At 34.2% G+C, this 23752-nt stretch overlaps 4 protein-coding genes across 7 annotated transcripts; 1 reads left to right on the top strand and 3 right to left on the bottom strand.

Moving 5' to 3' along the window:
* Nucleotides 1-1980: 1980 nt before the first annotated feature.
* On the bottom strand, nucleotides 1981-6391 carry LOC129901540 (nucleosome assembly protein 1;2-like). 4 transcript variants are annotated; one of them, XM_055976747.1, is made up of 10 exons: nucleotides 6123-6391; nucleotides 5917-6012; nucleotides 5568-5660; nucleotides 4807-4948; nucleotides 4359-4420; nucleotides 4089-4276; nucleotides 3862-4003; nucleotides 3690-3773; nucleotides 3357-3561; nucleotides 1981-3062 (listed from the first exon to the last, which is right to left on the bottom strand). In XM_055976747.1, exons 4-9 carry the CDS (start codon nucleotides 4853-4855, stop codon nucleotides 3508-3510), a joined length of 579 nt encoding a protein of 192 aa, XP_055832722.1. In that variant the 5' UTR covers nucleotides 4856-4948; nucleotides 5568-5660; nucleotides 5917-6012; nucleotides 6123-6391; the 3' UTR covers nucleotides 1981-3062; nucleotides 3357-3507. The 4 variants fall into 4 exon arrangements, with proteins under 4 accessions (XP_055832722.1, XP_055832724.1, XP_055832725.1 ...); XM_055976749.1 differs by having other exon boundaries at nucleotides 3699-3773; XM_055976750.1 differs by having other exon boundaries at nucleotides 3730-3773.
* On the bottom strand, nucleotides 2386-3424 carry LOC129900114 (polyadenylate-binding protein 4-like). Its single transcript, XM_055975070.1, has 5 exons — nucleotides 3357-3424; nucleotides 3240-3298; nucleotides 2944-3088; nucleotides 2721-2795; nucleotides 2386-2662 (listed from the first exon to the last, which is right to left on the bottom strand). The coding sequence occupies exons 1-5, from the start codon at nucleotides 3422-3424 to the stop codon at nucleotides 2386-2388; spliced, it is 624 nt and encodes a 207-aa protein (XP_055831045.1).
* Nucleotides 6392-8138: 1747 nt separating the features above from the next.
* LOC129900113 (nucleosome assembly protein 1;4-like) lies at nucleotides 8139-16918 on the bottom strand. Its single transcript, XM_055975069.1, has 9 exons — nucleotides 16626-16918; nucleotides 16480-16523; nucleotides 16255-16350; nucleotides 9705-9797; nucleotides 8957-9048; nucleotides 8671-8729; nucleotides 8525-8586; nucleotides 8244-8423; nucleotides 8139-8150 (listed from the first exon to the last, which is right to left on the bottom strand). Exons 1-9 carry the CDS (start codon nucleotides 16690-16692, stop codon nucleotides 8139-8141), a joined length of 705 nt encoding a protein of 234 aa, XP_055831044.1. The 5' UTR covers nucleotides 16693-16918.
* A 3431-nt stretch (nucleotides 16919-20349) lies between these two features.
* On the top strand, nucleotides 20350-22414 carry LOC129899284 (uncharacterized). Its single transcript, XM_055974192.1, has 2 exons — nucleotides 20350-20851; nucleotides 21732-22414. Exons 1-2 carry the CDS (start codon nucleotides 20404-20406, stop codon nucleotides 22205-22207), a joined length of 924 nt encoding a protein of 307 aa, XP_055830167.1. The 5' UTR covers nucleotides 20350-20403; the 3' UTR covers nucleotides 22208-22414.
* The last annotated feature ends 1338 nt before the right edge of the window (nucleotides 22415-23752 follow it).

Below are 23752 nucleotides of genomic sequence, written 5' to 3'. Positions count from 1 at the left end.
TATATTTAATAGATTTCTTAATCAGAATACTAGTCTGCACATAAAGTTATTGGGTTCCCGAAAATTGGCACTCAAAGCACTATATCCGACCCTAAACCAAAGAAAGAACAAAACTAAAAGCCTGTGGGAAATGCCTAGGATGTATTTTGTTCTTGTGTTTATATTCAGAAAGTACACACAGTAGATTGAAGAGGAAAATTCTACTCACAACTTCCGGGAAGTTGCAAAGGACTAACGGCCTGGCTAATGGAGACGCATGAGCAGACTCGTCCGTGACCCGACAATACACATATCGTGTATGGCCCATGACTCTCTCTCTCTCATTAGCGAATTCAACTTATATTTAAAAATAATTAAGGAAATTTACTACGTTAAAAAATATTTATTATTTATAGCAATAATATTTTTTTCACTGAACACTTATAATACAATTTTAATACATATTAGCGAGAATAATTTATAAAACTCATATAATACAAGTTTTATTCATGGATAATATATTTATCACATACTTTAATACACTTATAATACATTATATCAATTTCTTACCAAACAAGTATAATATATTTTAAAACACTTATAATACATTTATATTGCATGATTAATTCACTTTTAATACATGACAGATATATCATAATATTGCTATATATTGCTATAAATGATAATAAATAAAAAGTATCGCTAAAATCAGTAATTATTTATTAAAAAGTGTTTTTCTTAGTAATTTTTCCAAATAATTAAAACTATAAACTTCTCATTTTTTTCGTACTGACATAATTTTAAGGCCACAGAAACGTAGGTAGTACTTCTCTTCCAAGTCACCAACTCAAGCTCACTAAACAAGTGTCAACATGCAATTGGCTTTTAGATTATAAATTGAACGTGATAAGCCAATATGCCAGCCCTCGATTATTAGTTTCAAATTCACACACACACAAAATGGGGACCCTCATGCTCACGGGAAGGCAGAAGGCAATATGCCTATGTTACAATCACTCAAAATCAGGATATTTCTCACTCTTGTTTAACCAAAACCTTATCGCTATTGAAGGGACATCCCTTTCAGCTAGCCAAGCAGAACAATTTTGGGCAATCGGGCAATGGCCCATGTTTTCGGCGTGCTGTTTGAGTTTGACTTTACGGGCGGCAAATTTCTCATTATCTAGTTAGGACCCCTCCCTTTCCACATTGGTACTTCACTGTAGAGAATTTCATTCTTGCAGTATTTCCATCATTAATGTTGGGATATATGAGCATTTTAATATTATATTGTATAATATATTAAGTGTCTCTCATACATGCCACTCTTGGATGCATCACTTCGGCACATTTGCTACCATAGTTACGTAAGTGAATAGTGGCATTTTATGCCTCATTACTCACACGAGTTAATGGTAGAAAGTGGCTATAATTTTCCATATAACACTTGTAATCTCTAATACATTATTTCACTCATTATTCTTATAACTCATGTAACCTATAGGCCATTCACTTACCCTATTAAACTACCCCATTGCAAAGAAGATTTCCTTCCCTATAATTACTGATGGTCTTTGTGTTGTGGAGAAGTAAACATAGAGTGGAAAAAGAGGAAGAGTGTTATATTGAGGTTAGTGTAGTGAAAGAGAATTGAGACAAAGAAAATATTTTAAGCCTTCAATTATATTCACTATATTAAAGAGAGTAATTATATGTTAAAGGAAGGTATTCTTTTGGTGGAATTTTAGACTATTCAACTAATCCGGAGTTGTTTGAGTTGTACGACGTTTTTGGGCTGTTGTATCCTGGAGGGGACAAGTCAAGAGTATTACTACTGGATCGATGTAGATTATGCTGCAGTGGACTTGAATCTTCTTAAAGAGAACGAGATATCCGCATCTCAGTCTAAATGAATTATCTATTCATTTTTATCATTTTAGTTTTCAACTATAGCTTATTGTATTTGTGGTATATTACACCAACAATTAATAAAGAGAAGTAAAAACAAACAAGTCGAAAACATATTTACATAATCTGAAATGATATTTACTAGCCACCTAGTACATAATATTATACAAAATTGGATCAACTATTAACCTTCACAATAGACTATCATAGCTGTAACAAACTACATAGGACGACGGTAGAGCGGAGGATGGTAGCAAGAGGCGGGGAAGAAAACCAAAGATATCATGATAACAAAAAGCGGACAACATGCAACAAAAAAATAACCCCGAGAGATCACAAAATCACTGCACCAACAAGTAAAGACTAAAGAGGAAGATGGGAAAAGGAATAGCCAAAAAGGAAAAATGAACGACATACCAAAATGAGGCGAAGGCAAATCTATCAACCAAGGGTTCCAAGATTGATCCTTCCCCGTAGCTTTTAAACCACCACAAACTACTATTGCTTGCGCACTGGAGGACGTTCACCAACTAGTTGACCTTCCTCAGCTTGTGCTCTGCCACTCTTCTCTTTGCGAAGAGCATGTGCAACATACACTTGCTTACCATTGATGAGCACACCATTTAACTTATCTATGGAACTTTGAGCGGATTCATCATTGTCAAATTGTACAAAACCATAACACTTCGACTGGCCATTAGAATCAGTAAGAATGTGGCCAAAGCTTGAAAAGGTGTCATGTGAAGCTTCGTTGTCAAATGACTTGTGCAAGTTCCTGACAAATAGATTAGCCCGTTCTATTCTTAGGAAAATTGGGATCCCTATGAAAGCACTTCACTCTAATGGGCTTTCCATTAACAGGAGTGAAATCCAACATCTCCATTGCCCTTGCAGCATCCTGAGGGTTGCTGTAGTTGACGAAGACATAGTCAAGGGATCTCTGAGTGCTAAGGTCCCTACAAATCCTAACCGAAATAACCTGACCCGCTTGGTTAAACAGCTGGTACAGCTGTGTATCTGTCACGTTGATGTCCAAGTCCCTACATACAGAGAGACGTAGGCTTGAACTGGTTCACAACACCACCTGGAGCAGCTGTGGTGGCGGCGCCACCAGTAGTTGCAGCTGCTGCCACACCAATTCCTCTCGCCACTGGACTCCGATGCTGCACCTGAATCTGCACATAATTATCCTCAGAATCTTCTAGAACAACAAAGATTAGACTTCCAACACAAAATGATACTTTATTTTTTCTTTTTTAGTTCCATCTCCTCTTGTTATTAATGAGCATAAGGAAAAACGCTAGAAGAGTAAAATGGAGGAGAGGAAAGGGTAAAATGGAGATAGAAATCACCAGAAAAGAGCTGAAAGAAAATGAAGAGGGCCTTTTTCAATTTTTTAGGGTAGAGAAAACTGTGCGGCAAGGAAAATAGTTGAATCACTTTGTAGAAGCAGGGAAAACAAATGTCACCTTCTTTTCGGGCTTCCCCTCTTCTTCTTCTTCCCCTTCATAATACTCGTCTTATTCAGCTTCATCATCGTCGTTGTCATCATAATCATAATCATAGTCGTCGTCATCATCATCTTCATCATCATCATTGTCGTCATCAACATCTTCAACCTCACCAGTAAATCACAACGCTGCTTGGCGGATTATTTTGTTCCGAATTGTTGAGCTGCGAATGGAAGGAGAAAATACAATATCAAATTTACTCTTCTAATTCAAACAACGGCAACTTATGAATGCATAGAACAAAAAGTGGGAATTTATAAGGACAAAGATCTAAATAAAAGTGATTAATACTAAAGGCACCATCCAAGCAAAGAAGAAATGATCTACAGACTCAATTTCATAATCTTCTTGCATATGATACTGGAGTTCTGTGACCTGTCAGAAATACATTTGGCTTAGTTATGACTTCAGATGAAAAATTAGTACATTTAACAGTAAATGAATAAAGTCGAAGTTTAGGTACCGATGGCGGTTTGAAGAAACTGAAAAAACTTTCACAATCCACAGTTCTGATCATTGGTTTAGCACTTATTAACCTCTTATTTGGATTGCATTTTACAATCTTCTTTGTCAAGCATTTTCCCGGAAACCATTCAATATCCGTCCTGCAACACATCCCACACATCAAACAAACCAACATAAAAAGGATCATAAGATATCAAACTAAAATTATAAGACAGCAGAATTTACCATGTTACGTTTTCTGCCATAGCCATATTTACCCTTTTGTGACAGGTCTTTGTCAATACAGAATTCTTGAAAAAAGGGTTTGTATCAAAGAAGAAATCAAGCTTAAAACCTTTTGGATGATCGACCCTGCACCACTTAATATCCTTGAGGAATTTTAAAGCTTCTTCATCCCGCTTTGAGATGTAGATCTACAACAGAGTGATTTGCAGTCAGTTCAATCATCAATATATGGAGTTACGGCAAGAAACAATGATAACTTTAATTATTTACCTCCTCTTCGTATTTCGCACAGGACTTCAATGCAGTCAGCCAGAAGTTGGGAACACCTTTCTCTGTACCAAAAGTTCACAACAACGAGATTAAAGCCTGTCTGCAATTAATGCTGCATGAATGTAAGAAAGAGCATATCACAGTTTACTATCTCCTGTCCCCATATTATCACCTTTCACTTCAACAACGCCATTTACTATTTCATATCTCTGCAAAGAAGCCAGAAAATGATTAACCAGGATGGATATCCAAAGAAATTTGAGTCGAAACAGCTGCAAGGTTACTAACTTCTACAAAATAGAAGTATTTCTTACTTCTCTACTTTTCCTATCTCTTTCTTTTTTCTTTTTCTTTTTCTTTTTCTTTTTCTTTTTATTTAGGGTGGGGATTGGGGAGTGGCTGGCGAGCAGTTAGGTTGTCGAGACATAAGTTGAGTTATCCTTTTCACCTTCGAGTACAACAATCATGCAGCTTCTCATATTTAGCTTCAAGTACATCCTTCTCCTTCGAAAATAAAGCTTTTAGCACATCACGTTCACTCTACAAACAGAATATTCTGTCAATCTCTCTTTCTTCCTTTTGCAAGAGCACTGCAAATGTACACAATATTGGATGATCTAATAAAGGGAACATAATGTGACATGAAAATCCAAGGACCAACAAGTTGGCATTGATAATAAGGACTAAGAAGTAAAGCATATTAATCATTAGAATGAAAGTTAATTCATGTATAAACGTAGTCATGCAAATTAAATATCTTTTGTTGGTCTGGGGGAGATGGGGAGGAAAAAATGGCCTATAACAGTGTGTCTCCTCCAGAAATACAGTCATTATATACGGCTTCTTGTGGACCATCTGATTTGAAAGGAATAAAAAAAATTGAAGGGATACCGCAACACATTTCTTTGTCAAAAGCAGATGTCTAATAAACTTGCATATTTGGTGCAATAGCCCTATGGTAGATAATATGGCTCGGTATATGAATTTTTGGGGATCTCTGTAGTGATGACTCAATATCGAAACAAATTTGAGTCAAAACTGGTGCAAGGTACTAACTTCTACAAAATAGACTTATATCTTCCTTCTTTACGATCCCATCTCTCTCTTTCTTTCTTTTTTGGGGGATGGGGATTTGGGGAGTGGCTGGGCGAGCAGATATTGTTGTCAAGACATATGAAGATGCAGAACAAGTTGAATTAGCCTTTTCACCTTCGTGTGCAACGGTTCATGCAGCTTCTCATAACCAGCTTTAAGTACAGCCTTCTACTCTGACAATAAAGCTCTCAGCGCAGCAGGTTGACCCTACAAACAGAAAATTATGTCAAGCTCTCTTTCTTCCTTTTGCAAGAGCAGTTAAAATCTACACAATATATTGGATGATCTGATACAGGCATCAGAATGTGACATGAAATTATAGTATCTTAATTAAGTATTCAGATCTTAATATTTAATGTTTTTTCCATTAAAATAACTTCTCAGCAACTTCTTCCACTACCACTAATATAACATCTTAACTCAATGTCGATCAAAACAACATCACATTAGTAGAAAAATAAACCTGAAGGTTTCTCAAAGCTTCAATACGCTTCCTAACTTGTGGTGACAAAGTCTTAAGTATAGCTAAGGGACTCCCATCGAATTCCCGAATGTTATCCTACACATTTCCAAAAGAAAACTAAATTACTAAAATGAACTAGAAAACAAATTGAAATATTTTAATTAAAATAGAACTAACTTCACAAAACCACATAAAAAAGAACCAACCTTCCGTTCAATCTCCACCTCAGCACGATATTCAGCATACGAAGATACATAAAAGTAAGACAAATAAGAATCAACTCACAAAACACAAGAGTGTAACGAGGTGCATTCGGTGCCTGGATTAGGAACTTACCGGCGGCATCGGCCGTGAATGGCTAGTGATTGGAATGATATATGTCCAAATTACTCATACTGAATGTGAAGAAATAGAAACCCTAAGTCCCAAAATTCATAAGTGGAGGAGGAAAAGGAGGGAAACAGCAAAGAGATTTTCAAAAAGATATGAAATGAGTGAATGGGCCCATAATCCATCGTCCTGAGAATATAAACTAAAGAATTCAAGCTTGTGGAAGTTGTACCAGGAGTTGTAGAGGAGGTACCTAGTCGTTGGTTTGGACGTTTAATCATGAAACTTTTTCACTTTTTCTGGAGTTGAACTTGGGAAAACAAGTTTAGCCATATAATTTTAAAATCCCAAAATTTCCAAGAATTTTAAAAACAACAAAATGTGTTTTCAGTTTTTTCACTCCATATTACTCACAAAAAAATCAAAAACAGCTCCAAATTGTATTCATAGACAACCAAAATCAATTTTCAAACTATCATTTTTCACTTCTAAAATTTGATAGTAAGTTGGGGAATTTAGGCCAATGGAGTATATTTTATTTCTTTCATTTCAGTCCTCGTTAGTTAAGTTAATTAGTTTCATCCAAAGTATTTTAGTTGGTAATGCAATGGGGTTGGAATATTATGCATAATGAGAAGAGAAAGGGACTAGTGGTGCAAATCGTTTACCCCAAGTACCACATCACACCAAAAGACTTGCAATAGTGGCGGGAAGTTTGAAGTTTGCACAAACAAAATGCCCGAAAACTAGAAGGAGAAGAACTTTGAAAGAAGATAGTATTTCGAGTGTAGGCTGGTTTATATCTGCTATAAATCTGAATGGATCAATGAGGACTTAATGAAGTATTAAACACAATTTTCTTTCAAAACCAGATTTGGGATTAGGCCTCACGTACATCGCGTGCACAGGGGGTCAAATCGATCTGTTTTGACTTTTGCCTAGCAAGCCCTATTCTCATGTGCGTGAGACCACTCCCTTTTATTAGCTCTATACAGTCCCAACAGAAGACAAATCAATACAAGGGTGGAGAAAAGTTATTTTTTCCTCAATCAATGAGAGGCACTTTGTCTTTCACATAAGACAAGGAAGAATAAACGAAAAGGAACCCACAAAAATAAAGAGTGGGAAAAGAGTTATTTTCTTCTTTGCATTATCAAAACCAAAAGACAGAATAATTCTAACATTGTTGTCATGTAAAGCTTTGTTGTCAATTGGCTTGTCCGAATTCCTAATAAAAATATATCTGCTGTTCATTCTTAGGAAAATTGGAATCCCTCTGGACTTTCTGTTAACAGGAGTGATATCCACTATGATGATGATATCCAACATCATCATCTTCTTCAATATTGTCATACCTCGTTACGTGTCGAGGAAAATCACATTCCATTTTCTTAGATATATCTTTTTCAGCTTCACCACGAGTAAACCACAACACTGCATGAGGGATTATTTTGTTCCGAAACATTGAGCTGCGAATGGAAGCAGAAAATATAACATCAAATTTACTCTTCTAATTCAAACAATAGCAACATATGAAGTGTAGAACAAAAAGTGGAATTTAAAAGGACAATCTAAATAAAAGTGAATTTGTACTAAAGGCACAATCCAAGCAAAGAAGAAATGTACAGACCCAATTTCATAGTCTTCTTTCATATGATACTGGAGTCCTGCAACCTGTCAGAAATATATTTGTCTTAGTTATGACATCAGATGAAAAGTTAGTACATTTAACAGTAAATGAATAAAGTAGAAGTTTAGGTACCGGAGGCGGTTTGAAAAAATCAAAAAAACTTTCACTATCCACAGTCCTGATCATGGGCTTAGCACTTTTTAACTTCTTATTTGGATTGCATTTTACTAGCTTCTTTGCCAAGCATTTTCCTGGAAACCATTCAATATCTGTCCTGCAACGCATTCCACACATCAAACAAACCAACACAAAAAGGATCATAAGATATCAAACTAAAGTAAAAAGACCAAAGAATTTACCATGTTACGTTTTTTACCATATCCTTATTTATCGTATTATGGCAGGTCTTTGTCAACACAGAGTTCTTGAAAAAAGGGTTTGTATCAAAGAAGAAATCAAGCTTAAAACCCTTTGGATGATCGACCCTGCAACACTTGATATCCTTGAGGAATTTTAAAGCTTCTTCATTCTGCGGTGAGATGTTCATCTGCAACAGAGTGTTTTGCAGTCAGTTCAATCATCAATTTATGGAGTACTGCAAGATACAATGATAACTTTCAAGATACAATGATAACTTTAGTTATTTACCTCATCTTCATATATCTCAAAGGCCTTCATTGCATTCAGCCAGAAGTTGGGAACACCTTTCTCTGTAGAAAAGTTCACAACAAAAGATTAAAGTCCATCTGCAATTAATTCTGCATGAATGAAAGAAAGATCATGTCACATTTTACCATCTCCTGTCCCCATATTATCACCTTCCACTTCAACAACACCATTTACTATTTCATATCTCTGCGAAGAAACCAGAAAATATTAACCAGGATGGATATGCAAAGAAACTTGAGTCAAAACAGCCGCAAGGTTACTAGCTTTTACAAAATAGAAGTATCTCTTCCTTCTCTACTTTCCTATCTCCTTCTTTTTCTTTTCTTTTTCTTTTTTATTTGGGGTGGGGATTGGGGAGTGACTGGTGAGCAGATAAGTTGTCAAGACACAAGTTGATTTATCCTTTTCAACTTCGTGTACAACGAATCATGCAGCTTCTCATATTTAGCTTCAAGTACAACCATCTCGTTCATAAATAAAGCTTTTAGCGCATCACGTTCGCTCTACAAACAGATAATTATGTCAATCTCTCTTTCTTCCTTTTGCAAGAGCAGTGAAAATGTACATAATATTGGATGATCTAATACAGGCAACAGAATGTGACATGAAAATCCAAGGACCAAAAAGCTGGCACTGAGAATGAGGACTAAGAGTAAAGCAAATTAATGAAAATTTATTCATGTATAAACATAGTCATGCAAATTAAATATCCTTCGCTGGTCCCGGGGAGATGGGGAAGAAAGAATGGCCTATAACAGTGAGTCTCCTCCACAAATACAGTCATTATATGCAGCTTGTTGTGGACTATCAGGTTGGAAAGAAATAAAAATTGTTTTGAAGGGATGTGGCAACACATTTCTTTGTCAAAACAAGATGTCTACTAAATTTGCATATTTGGTGCAATAGCTTTATGATAGATAATATGGCTCAGTAGATTAATTTTTTGGAAACTCTGTAGTGATGACTCAATATCCAAAGAAATTTAAGTCAAAACAGGTGCAAGGTACTAACGTCTACAAAATAGAAGTATCCCCTCCTTTTTACTTTTCCTATCTTTTTCATCTTTTTTTTTTAGGGGCGGGGATTGGAGTGGCTGGGCAAGCAGATATTGTTGTCAAGACATATGAAGATGCAGAACAAGCTAAAATATCCTTTTCACCTTAGTGTGCAATGATTCATGCAGCTTCTCATAACCAGCTTTAAGTACAGCCTTCTCCTCCGACAATAAAGCTTTCAGCGCAGCAGGTTGACCCTACAAACAGAAAATTCTGTCAAGCTCTCTTTCTTCCTTTTGCAAGAGCAGTTAAAATCTACAAACTGGATTGGATGATCTAACACAAATGTGACACGCAAATCCAAGGACCGAAAAGTTGGATTGACAATAAGGACTAATAAGTAAAGCAAATTAATCATTAGATTGGGAATTTATTCATGTGCAAACGTAGTCCTGCAAATTAAACATCATTTGTTGGGACGGGGAAAGACGGGGATGAAAGAGTGCCCTATAACAGTGTGTCTACTCCAGAAATATAGTCATAATATACGGCTTCATCAACATAACTTTTTATGACATGTTGAATTCAATGAGAAGTACAAGCCAACAAATATGATCCATAAAACCAGGAAAAGGACAAAGTTGATCGGCTTTCTTCTTTCCTCCCTGCTCCCCTCTTAGATTAGTGATTATAGTTTAATGTTTGCTCCAATCGCTTACTTCAAAACGAGGAAAACACGAAAGGCAGGAAATGTTATCCCTTTTTATTAAGGTTAGTAAACCAGAAACAGTAAATATAAAAAGAGAAAAAAAATAGTATCCGAGTCCACAGAATTCACCGTGTGTCTAAGGAATTTAATCCCCTCACTGTACCCGAGGTTATAGATTATTTCCTCCCAGGATAAAACGGATAGATCATTAAAGAAGTAGCGGTACCTCAAACTTCTTCAATTTCAGCAAACTCAGAAAGCAGCAATGTAATCACACAAAGACACAATTTTCTTTGTAAGAAAATATATGCAGAAGAGAAAGAAAATTCAATGAAATAAAAATGAGAGGAAAATCCTCTATTTATAGACAACAAAGAGTAGTGTGAACAGGTGTTTATTGTGGCTTATCGGAAAAGTCACAATCCTTCACAAAAGTCACAGCCTTTCAGAAAAGTTATAACTCTTTTAAAAAAGTCACAACTTTTTGGAATGGCTACAACCCTTTTAAGGAAAGGTCACAACCTTTCATTTTCCATTCACATCTTTAAAACTCAACAATCCCCCACATGAATGGGGAAATGGCTATTGTTAAAACATATGCATGAAAAACTGTGTGATTTGTAAGTAAGAATTAATTGCATCTGGATAAGTAGGTTTTCCTTTGAACTTTCCTTAGTGAACATAAATCGGATATACTCGGTCAATTGGTAGATTTGATATCTTTGAACCACCGAGCTTTGGTGTATACCTAGACAACATAAGTCATACAATTAACCTTTTAACTATTTTTGGTTCTCATTGTTTTGTTCGTTTCAATCATGAACACTTCATAGTTCATAAGTGCGTAGAGAACTGGCCTTACCGGATTCTCCTTGAAGCGGCTTACACTTCACACTTACATAGGTGATATCTAAATGTGTTATCTCGTAGAAACACCATTTGATATGCCCTGTATCAAATTTAGACATCATTAAAAGGTCCTAATGTCTTATCCTTGTTACTGAACATTGCCGCATCATGAGAATAGATCATGATCTCATTCATACCAAGTACATATCAAGAGAAAGGAAAGATAGCTTTCCAAACACTACTTTCTAACACGTAGAAGCCTTAACAGGCAATACTTAATTCTTGCAGGAGTTCCAATACCAAGCAGTGGATAGGGATTATGAGGTGTACTTGGAGTTCTGGGAATAGAATTATCCCCTCATTTCACATACAATTCACTTAAGACTAAGACATGTCAAAAGGAAAGAAGGATAGCTTTACATACTTATGCCAAAAATATGCCAAGAGAAAGTTTCACATACCTCTTACAAGTTACTCCTTATCATGTTCGCCTCGTCATCCTTTGAACCTATTCAACACGGAAGCAATATGAATATCAACAACCCTTGACTTTTCAGCATCTTAAGTTGCACCCAAGTATTCATAGAACCCATTCTCTCGCTCGTCTTCTCGACTAGTTCGAGTTAGTTAAGGCGTTAACAAAAATTGGGCAGCACCTCCTCTATAACATGCCCTATCCGAATTTCCAATTAGATCCTTAATCACTACAGCCAACCAACAACAACAACCTCCAGCTCATATACAAATAAAAAATGGCAACATTACACAACACAACCTTCAAACAACTTGCTTAGAATGACAATATCAAACTAGGGTCTTTAATCCTTATTTTGTAAAACCTTTAATTATACGACACGAGGAGTCGCGTGGCTGCAACCAGCAACACTCATGCCTTATTTAAACCATGTTCCAGCCCTGCAACACCACCACACACATGCAGCAGCACCCCACACGCCCAATGCCTCATTTCAATTATAATTTAACTATAACGACTCCAATTTGGTTTGTCTCCAACGTCAAGCATTTCTATGACATTTTCACATTTCCAGCCACCTATAGGGCATTTAACATACTCCATAACAACACCATAAAGTCCAAGTTGAAAGGTGAAACCTTACCTTACCCGAAATTGGCCAAAACTGCCAAATTGTGACTCGAAACTTCTCTAAACGTGCTAAAATTGAGCGGACTGTTTGTATCACTTCCTTGTTGCCCCGAAATGGAATTTTATGTTATCAAACACCATTATATAACCATGGGACACCTTAAATAATTAATTCACGGAATGAAAGTCGGGCCTTACCTTTTTTTGCTCAAACCCATAGGTCCCCTCCCTTGTGCTCCTAGCGTTTTTCTCTTCTTCTTTCTTACTTTTCTAGGCGTAAAGCTGAAGAGATGATTCCGTAGACATCATAAGATACATATGTACATATCCACGTGGTTGAGGAATACCGTAGATGATTAATTCACGGAGAAAAATTGAAGAACTTACCTTTAATTCTTCCAATCTGTGGCTGCCTTTCTTTTTTGTTCTCTACGTTTTTTCCTCTCCTTTGGCTGATGTTTTGGATAGATAATGAGGTCCTTAGTCACAATACATACATATATATGTTACCTTAGGAGGTGACATGTGTCATCCCCATAGGGTGACACGTGTCCAACCCTTATTGGACCAACGTAACCATGCAACCACTTAGGGGCTGCCACGTGACAGTGGGGTCCCCCCCCTAAGAAGATAGGTGGGTTAGCTGCTTGCTTCAGCTGCTGCCAGGTGGCACCTCCTCTTGCTGCCACATGGCACTTTTCTCTTGCTGCCATGTGTCATCTTCCCCTCTTCCTCGTGGGTTCGTAATCTCATCTTATTTTAAGAACTCATGTAATCCATGCTATGTAAGCTTGGTATGTACTCCAATAGCTTAGGTATGTAAGACTTCCAAGTTAGTAGCTTACGTAGGTAAATCGAGTCCTACGACTCGTTACTTGGCCTCCAACTCCTTCCGACTTCTCATTACCCTATTTCCAACTTTCCCTCTCACGGGTTATCGCATTCTTCTTTCCTTAGAGTTGTGTGATAGTGTAGTAGATTATTCTACTCAATTGATAACTTCTAAAAAGCTTAAGAGACACTCCGAGCTCAAGAGTGTGCGGTGTAACAAAAGAAGAATTTTGGTGAAATATGTTTTGTTCTGTCTCTTTTGATGTATCCTCCCTTCAGTTGAGCTATACATGCAACTAGGGTTGTACAGGACAAACCGATAAACCGCACCAAACCGACAAACAGAACTAAACCGAAAAAAAAAACCGACTAGTGGTTTGGTTTGACTTGGTTTGGTGTTTGGAGAAAAACCCGACCATTATACAGTTGGTTTGGTTTTAACTAAAAAAGGTCAAATCAAACCCAAACCGACCCGATTATAGATATACTACTTTTAAATTATGTTATACATAAAAGTATTTATTAAAATGTAATTTATAAATATTTTAAAAAAAAATTTCATAATTTTTGTTTTCTTTCTTACATTTAGATTTGAACTTGTGAAGCTCATCTAAATAATATACAAAAAAACCATCTTATAAAGTTATATTATAAAGTTAAAACTTTAAATATTATTCTGCCTCCATCTTATATGTTGATATTTTGTACTAGAACTCATTTTAGAAAGCATTGTTCTGTGCTTTTTATTAGATACTAAGAAAAATCCGAGAAACCCGAAAACCCAAAAAAACCCGAGAAACCCGAAAAACTCAAGAAAAATTGATATCGAAAAATCCAATTTTTATTGGTTTGGTTTATAGATTTAATAACCCGACACAAATGATTTGGTTTGGTTTATAAAAAATCCAAACCAACCCGGTCCATGTACACCCCTACATGCAACATTGTCTTCATACAATATTGTTCAAACGTCTTTTTTCAAAAAGAGGTCATATGTTTCTTGAATGTGTTAAGTTATTGATCTTAACCAAACACATTCTCGACTTGCTTCATGAATGACTATTATCCCTGCATGATTTGAAGAAGTGGCAATCATAGTTTGCTTTGTTGAACGCCATGATATAATTGTACCACCATATGTAAATAAGTAGTCTGTCTGCGATCGACCTTTATGAGGATCAGACAAATATCCTACATCTGCATAACCAATCAATTTTGACGTGGATTCATTTGAGTAAAACAATCTCATATAGGTGGTCCCTCGAAGGTATCTGAATATATGCTTAATTCCATTTCAGTGTTCTCACATTGGGGAAGAACTAAATCTTGCTAACAAGTTTACAGAGAAAGTTATATCTAATCTAGAATTATTGACAAAATACATTAATGCATCAATTGCACTAAGATATGGTATTTCAGCACCAACAAGCTCTTCATAATTTTCATGAGTCAAAATGGATCTTTATTACTATCAAAAGATCTCACAACCATTGGGGTACTCAGTGAGTGTGCTTTATTTATGTAAAATTTCTTTAGAATATTTTCTGTATATGTTGATTGATGGACAAATATCTCATTTACAAAATATTCAATTAGTAGACCAAGACAACGTTTTGTCTTTCTGAGTTCTTTCATTTCAAATTTCTTTTTCAAACATTTTACTACCTTTGAAAGTTCTTTAGGCGTTCCGATAATATTCAAATCATCAACATATACAACTATTATGACAAATTCAGATACAGATCTTTTCATAAAGACACAAGGACAAATTTGATCATTTTTATATCCTTTTTTAGCAAATATTCGCTAAGACGATTGTACCATATTCGCCCTGATTGTTTCAGCCCATATAAAGATTTTTGAAGTTTTATTGAATAAGTTTTCCGGAAATCTTTAAATCCTTCAGAAATTTTCATAAAAATATCATTATCTAGAGAGCCATATTAATAGGCTGTAACGACATCCATCAGATGCATGCCAAATTTTTTCATGAACTGCCAGATTTATAAGATACTTGAAAGTGATTGCATCCATCACAAGAGAATATAAAAGGGCAGCCCGGTGCACTAAATCAGTGGGGTACAAATGGGTCCTTGTACGAAAACGAAATGATAAAATTGAAGTCGTAAGATATAAAGCACGACTTGTGGCACAAGGATTTTCGCAAAGACCTGACATTAATTATATGGAAACATATAATTTACCTTGAGTACATGCAGCACAAGAGAATTCTTTAAATTGAAGAATCTTTTGGTTCTTCAAAGAGTATCCATGTGAACTCTTAATTATTTTGCGCATCATATTAGAATCGAGATGGTCCAACCGGTCATGCCAAATAATAAAATCATTTGAGTTAGTAAACATTTGGTTTACTATGGCATGTGTTTCAACCATGCTAATACTTGTGAAGTATAAGTCGGATGAAAGAGCTAATAACTTTTCAAGTATAAACTTCTTGCCCGACATTATTATAGTAATGTAAAGATATTCATTATTTTCATCATTTGTAGTCTCAATATGATAGTCATTTTGACGAATATCTTTGAAATTTAATTAGTTTCTTTGAAACTTATTACAATATAATGCTTCATTAATTGATAAATTTGTTCTCCGATAAGTACAACTTTAGCTTTTTCGAATCCTTCAATTAATCTTGTACTACCAGATATTGTATTAGCATTAGCTTCTTTCATAATCAAATAAGAAAAATATTTCTTATCTCTTAAAATAGTGTATGTTGTGACACTATCAATAAGACACATATCATCATAATTGATGATATAGAAGTTAATTTATCTGGAAAAAATGAAAGTTTCGTGTTAATAATGTGTTATAAAAGTAATAAAATTATAAGAAAAGTAAGTAAAAGACAAAAAAAGAAAGACAGAAAACGAAGAGAGTTGAGAGAATTGTTCTCTGTGTGTTTCATTCCATAGAGAACATATGGCTATTTATAGCCAAACTTTCATGAAAAAAAAGAAAGAGTCACGTAACCTAATTTTGTCATTAGGCCCTATTAATGAAGCATCCATTTCTCTCCATTTCGTAACAAATGCGATGTTTTCTTCATTAAACTATTTTTCAACCATTCCCGTATCTCCTTCCATTACTGCCTTTAATTTAACAGAGAAGTCAAATTAACATCTCAACTCCATCTCGATCAGCCACCATCATATAAAATGAAAGAGATAAAGACGACAGAGCAATATGAATAATAAACCTGAAGCTTTCTCAAAGCATCAATGCGCTTCCTAACTTGTGGTGACAGTCTCTTAAGTATGTCCGAGTGCTCCACAGCCAAATTCTGAAGATTATTCTACACATTTCCAAGAGAAATCAATTATAAAACGAAACTTACTGCGATGCACAAGAAACCAGCTGAAAATTTAAAAGAAAATACAACTAACAGGAAGAAAGAAAAAAAACAGAGGGAGAATGAACCAACCTTGAGTGCATTTACCAAACCAGCACGATCTTCAGCACTCAAAGCTACGGAGAATCAAGACAATAAAGAAAAAAAAACAGAATCAATTAGAACAAAAAGTACTGATATTGAATATATGCGTATGATCATAGGGTTAGGGAATTTACCGGCGGCAGCGGCAGGGAGGGAGTTACGGAGATCAGAATCTGAGTGATCTTTGTTTGAAATGCTCATATTGAATTCGTGACGAAAGAGTTGGAAAAATGTGATTGAAACAGAAAGATTTGTGAAGAACTCAAGAGAAAGAGTGGAACTCTTGAAGAGTTTTTCACAGTTATGGGATGAAGTATTTGTTTGCCGATATTCTGTTACGTCTTGAAGTATTTTTTTTTTCCGCTGTTTTTTATCTCTACTGCGATGAAGGTTTTCCAATTTAACATTTCTTAATTATTGTACCAAATTAATCACTTGTAATACTTAACTGTATCTTAATTCCAACATACATTATTGCATGTTTGCATACACGAATCTTTCTTTTGTGTGTGTTATTGTTTACCTTTAAATCGATATTGGAGAATTTATAGTTATGGTTCAAAAACACGTGGATTAAATGACTAAAACTAGTGATTTGTTTATTATAACTTGTTTAATCAGTATGAACGAGGCAAATAAATAACAAGTATGAAATTGATATGAAATAATAAGTTACTCTCTCTGTTTTTTTTTATTTGTCAAATTTTGACTTGGCATATCTATTAAGAAAATAATAATTGGTATGGTGAGTTTATAATTTTACTCATATTAATGGATAGAGTTTTAAACATATTTACTCACTATATTTTTCAAAGATATTAACTCAATGTTAATAAATTGAGGGTATGATGAAAAAAAATTACTTTCTTGATTTGTCAAAATTCACAAGTAAAAAGAGAAATTAAATTAGAAAATATTTGACAAGTAAATAGGAACGAAGGGAGTAAAAATATAGTATGAATGTGAGTTTCGATGTTGATTGTTGGTATCATCATCAAATAAGCAATTACTGAGGTTTAGAGTTTAAGAACAAAATGTAAGAGTACAATGCTGGTAAAATTCATATGGTTTACAACGAATGACCAGAAGACTATTTATAACTAAATCCTACGAACAAATTTCGTGGACTCGTCCTCATTAAATCCATTAACGACACATTTACTTCAGTTATGTAGTAAATGGTGGAGATTTTTGTTTTTTCGGCAACAATCAGACCATTGAATTCATCTCGGCCTTATCTTGTCCAGTCACGTATTTTCAAAGCTAGGCCAACTTTGTTGATATGACATCGACCTTGATTGTCTTGACTATATCTTTCACGTTTAAGTTTACCCTTACCGATCAAGTTATGAGGATGGCATTTTGTGTCATCTTTGCTAAGTTATTTTTGATCAATTTTCTTGGGCATATCACATAAATATGACATTTAATTTGACTTCAACTAATAAATATAGCTTTAACTTTACTAGTGCACAAGTAGACACTTTAACTATCTAAAACTTGAATAAATAGATACATTCATCATACATGGTAATTTTATGTCCTACATGACGTCTTACTTATATTATGCCACATAGAACATGTGTTTACTTGTCCAATTTTATACAAGTTTAAGTATCTACTTTATGCACACAAAAATTAGAGGACATATATGTCAGCTGCAATAAAATTAAAGGGCATATTAATGTATTTTGCTTTTTTTTTTTTGCCATGTGTTAGCTTCCTCATTCACCCACATATCTAGTCCTTTTTCTCCCCCATACAGTTATAATTTTAGCCGGGATTCGCATTCATTGGCAGAACACACTAACTAATGACGACACCTCATATTTATCTGTACATTCTATTTAGTTTTGACATTTAAATTAAGATACGTTCCAATTGAGCATTTGAACACATGATGAAATATTTATATAAGATAATTTTGGCTTAAATTTTGAAAAACATTATGCGTATGTTGTAGAGCTTACATGGATAATCACATAAAATACATCATATTTTTTAGTTACATACATCAATCAATTGGATATGCCTACGATTTAACGACTTATTGAGTCTAATGCGTATAATTAAAAAATGCGACATATTTTAAGTAAGTAATCCATCAATAAAATGAACGCTTGAATACACGCCCAAAACTTTTTTCAATTTGAACAAAAGACATCTAATATAAACACTTTATTATATAATTTATAGTTCGATTGTCTAAATAAATATACTTTATCATGTGAAATGACTTTTTTATCGATCCGATATTTAGTGTACCTTGTATCTTTTTTAGTATGCACGTCTAATTTCATTTAGTTAATACGGTAACTTGACAATTAGATTCAAATCAACGTGTCGCCAATGACTGATTTTTTTTTCTCCCTAGACTTGTACTTCCTCACCATGAAATAAATCCTTTTAACTGCATCAAAGTTCTTTCCTTACATATAACATTCATTAGTGATTTAAGTTACATTGTAAATTGTTAATTAATTGTGATGGAATAATCAATTATGACATAAAATATTGTATAAAGTAATATAATATTGTTGATCGCATAAAATTTTGTTATAGCACCTATATTATATCAAACCATCTTAGTATCTCTCATGTCTTATATAATTTTTCTGTTATAAACATGTTAGAATAAAAGGTTCGCTTAGTGAGTTTGTATTTTGTATTGGGTATCTTCTCACGATTTAATTATCAGATTTGGGTTGCGATATTAATATCTATTAATAAATTAATAATATATCAGTGTAATTTTATAATTGGAACTTGGAAGGTTGGGTGTACGCAACCTTATTCATATATTGTAAAGTTACGTTAGAGAGGTAGTATGCAATACGCCATGTCGCCATCGATTCAAATAATACATATAAAAAAAACATAATCAAAAAAAGCAAAAAAGAAACGAAGAAACACAATCAAAGAAGTTACGCTGATAATAATGGAGAAGAGAATAGTAGCCACGATAAAATAATATAATACGATGGTTGAAGTAAAGTAAACATCATGTAATATTAAAATTGAAGAATAAGTAGTAGGAAAATACCTCTGTACTATTGAAATAGTTTAAATATACCACTCGTTATACTTTCGGATCAAATATATCCCTCCTGTTATACTTTGGGTTTACATATACCCCTCTCATTATACTTTGGTACAAATTCGCCCTTAATTTTAACGGAATAACACTTGAAAAACTCAAAATTAAATAATTCATTCTCAATTTTAAATATTTGATTTTTTTAAGAATAAATAAAATTTCAAAGTATTAACTTGAGTTTTTTTTTTAGAAATGACAATACAAAATGCATTACATAATTTTAAGTACTAATATATGAAATTTCTAAATATAAATTTAAATATTTTTTTCTTACAAAATGATAAAACAGAAAATATTATCTTTTACAAACAACAATATACTTTATATCTTGAGATGTTATCAAAAATCCGATGATGAATAATCTTGAGATGTTATCAAAAATATCTGTCAACTAGTCAATGGAAAAAGAGGAATTGAAACACACACTTATATCTTTTACAAACAACAATATACTAGTTGAAACACATTGTGGTTTGGAATCACATCTGTCTTATCATTTTGTATTAAAAAAGAGACTCAAATTAGTATTTAGAGGTTTCATGTATTATTATTTATGTAATGCATTTTGTATTGTTATTTTTAAGAAAAAAAACTTAAATTAGTATTTTGAAATTTTATTTATTTCTAAAAAAATTAGATATTTAAAATTGAGAATAAATTATTTAATTTTGAATTTTTCAAATGTTATAAGGTTAAAATTAAGAGCAAATTTGTATCAATATTTGATCCTTTTCCAAAATAATAATAATAGTAAGCACCATTACAAAAATCGAGACAAAGAAATGGGAAACTCTGGCGATTAGTTTCGACGTAAAATGGAAATTGAAGGCACTGATGGGTCCAAAACCCCGCTGAAACCCGGTTCAACCAAAGAGTTCGGTAGAGGGTTGGGGTTCACCTCCGACGACCGAACCGTTTCTCGCCGTCAAATCTCGTTCCAAATCCATAACCCTTCAGACCAGGAAGATGAAACTAAGGTTAGTTTTGAAGTTGTTGGAAGGAACCCCATTTGGGTATACAACAACAGGGATGGTGAAGTTCGAACTTTTAGGAAGTCTGAAAGAGGCGAAATGGAGAATGGTGACATGTTCTGTGTTTCTGCTAGCAAACCCATCTGGTTCACCTTGAAAAAAATCGATAAAAGGGGTGCCAAGGAAGAGTTGGAAATGGAGACCCAGTTGGCTGAAAGTCTTCAGAGTAGCCCAGTAGGGGTTGAATTAGACCTCGAGAATGTTGATATTTCGGGCATTGACCCTGTTCGAGGTTTGATCTCCCCCCTATTTGTTTCCTTGCCTCTGCTATTCCGATGCTCAATTGATTTTCTAGTTGCTTCACTTGTATCGTGAATGGAAAATATTCAATCAATTCAATTAACTAGTTGTCTTTGTTATATGAATCATCTGCCTCCATTTGGTTCCTTTAATTTAGTCAGAGGATTCAATGTAATTTGATTGTTTGACTGAGTAGAAATCTTTTGTTGTAGTTGACTTTTACAAACCTATTGATTACAAGAATGATTTTTAGCGTTTTAGTAACGTTTAGCCATAGATTTGCAGTTAAAACTAATAAACTTGAAAATTTGAGTTTTTGAAGTTGTGATTTTTGGAACTTGCAGTTGTGTTTGGAAATGCATTTAACTTGGAAGATTTTTGAAGTATTGTGAGTGAAAGTGAAAGGGAAATTTCTCCCAAAACCCGGCCTAACTCATACCACTTTTTGGGAACTCGAAAGTATTTGAAGATCAGATTTTGAGAAATTTCGTGACAAAACAGATATTTGAAGATATATTTTCAAAATTTGATCAAAATCTATGGCCATATGTGAGCCAAGTAGGAGTTGGAAATGGAGACCGGGTTGCTGAAAGCCTTCAGAGTAGTGGATTTCCAATAGGGGATTCTATTAGAGTTCGACTATGTCCATATTTCTGGCGTTGACTCTGTTCAGAATTTGCCTTATATGAAGCATCTGCATTTTTTTTTTGCTCTTTTGAATCAGTCAGAGGATTTGTGGTAGATAGACTGTATTTACATTGTCCGTATGGATGTAAATTGAATTATTTTGTTATTGATTTGAGCTAGATATGACTCCTTGATTGTTTGAGATGATTCTCCTGCTGATTAAACTGGTGTTTTACTAATCGCAGAGTTTGGTTTTCTGGTGATGGGGCATGAATTTGATGGTTATCCCAAGAAAATGATTCGGGAGATAAAGAACTGGAATTGGTTTATCGAGGATGAAGGAGCAGAGAGTGATACCGATGAGGATTCTGATAGAAAAGGCAGAAAGGGCGCTAGGAGAAAACGGAAGAAAAAAGGTGAGGAAGATGATGAGTGGGCTGGTGAAAGTGACGATGAGAAGGAACTACCCACGATATCTAAGAAACTTCAGGGATCTAAATACATCACAAGGTCCAAGGACAAGTCTACTGCAAAAAGGAATAAACCTTCTACTCAGCAAAAAACTCGACCCTCTGAAGAAGAATATGAGGAAGATGAAAAAGAAAATGAGGAGGATGAAACGCTGGGGGGCTTCATTGTAGACGATGTAGAAGAAGAGGCGGAAGTTGGTGACGAAGAAGAAGAGGAGGAATTTGATCCTGATGAAGATGATGAAGATTGACGTTCCTCCAAAAACCGCGCTAGATGGTTTTTGCTAGCTAGTTTTATGTATTGTGTCGTTGTGAATTGTGATTGCCTTGTTAGAGTGTCAATCCTGTATTCTACTTGTAGTTCTACATTTTTCTCACTGTATATGATAACGTTATTCTTGACGCGTAATTTTATTAGTACTAGTTCTTTGTACTGAACTAGCTGATTTTGCTACCCACACTTTTTTGTAGCTACAAGGTTTGCGAACATTCTATCCTCTCCCGACCCGACTCGTGGAATTCCATTAGGTATGTTGTTGTTGTACTCTTTTGAGTCTTTTGTTGTGTTCTCTTTCAGAAACTTGAGAAAATTGAGTTCAAGGTGACAAATAAGTTTTCAATTAAAAAAAGGTGACAACTTTGACTGGTCAAAGTCAAATCTTCTACTAATTAGGGATTAGGTTAAGTAGGGGGTAAAATGTATTTTTAAAACTTTTGAAACTTTAATAAAATACAAAAAGAACCCACTCCTTCTCCATTTCAAATTTATTTTCTTTCTTCCTCTTAGAAATTCTCCTTCTGCATCCCTTCTTCGAAAGAAAATTGAGAAAATTTCTCAACTTCTTCTTCGTCTCTTCTTCTTCTCCATTTTTCTCTTCTTCTCCTTCATTCTCGTCATTTTGCTTCTCTCATTGTTAGGGTTTCAAAACTCTTCAAAGGTAAAGTTCTTTTTCTTTCTCTCATAGTTAGTGTTTTAATTTTTCTTGTGAAAATGATGAGTAAGATTAAAGGAGATGAAAAAATATATAGATTTCACAAATTTGATTGTTGCATGCCCTAGTAAATATGTTTTTGGGTTGTTTTTATTGTGGTGTGTTTTTAAATATATTGTTGTTCTTTAATTTTTGTTTTGCTATTCTTTGTGAGAAAATATGTTGTTCTTGAAGTTGTCTTACTTTTTGAGAGAAAAAATATGTTCTTGTATTTGATGGTGGATTGATGTTGGTGGTTGACTCCTCAAATCATGCTATGAATAAATGAAAAAGTTACTGAAGTACTTACAATAATTGCTTAATTTTCTCTAAGAGTTTAGTGAGTCAGTTGCTGGAATTTCTATAGCAGGCACTTTTGTAGAAGCCTTAACAATTGTTTCACTCAACTGTAGTAAATTAAAGATGAAGAAGAACATGAATTTTTGAGTTGTTCATTTAGTGATGTGTTCTTAATATGTTGTTCTTGGTTGTTATTGTACTCTTCATGAGCAAAAAAATATTATGTTTTAGTTGGTATTGATGTTTGGTTGATATTCTAGTATTGAGCTTGAAAAATGTGCATATGTTATAACAACCTTAAAGCTTATTGTGAATAGATGAAGTAGTTGTTGAAATTGTTATAACAGGTCTGCCTAATTGCTAAATTTGTTGCAACGCTACTGAAATATGTATAAAAACTACTTAATTCTATGACAGAACTGTTAAAGTATTTTACAGCAGTTTCAAAATTTGCTGCAACAGTTGCTTAATCAACTTCAGCAATTAATTCATTTTCCTTATTATTTAAAATAATTGATTAAATTA

The sequence above is a fragment of the Solanum dulcamara genome, chromosome 8, assembly GCF_947179165.1.
Source record: "Solanum dulcamara chromosome 8, daSolDulc1.2, whole genome shotgun sequence".
Lineage (NCBI taxonomy): Eukaryota > Viridiplantae > Streptophyta > Magnoliopsida > Solanales > Solanaceae > Solanum > Solanum dulcamara.
The sequence above is the reverse complement of the archived record's forward strand: the minus strand, read 5'-3'. Positions and strand labels throughout refer to the sequence as shown.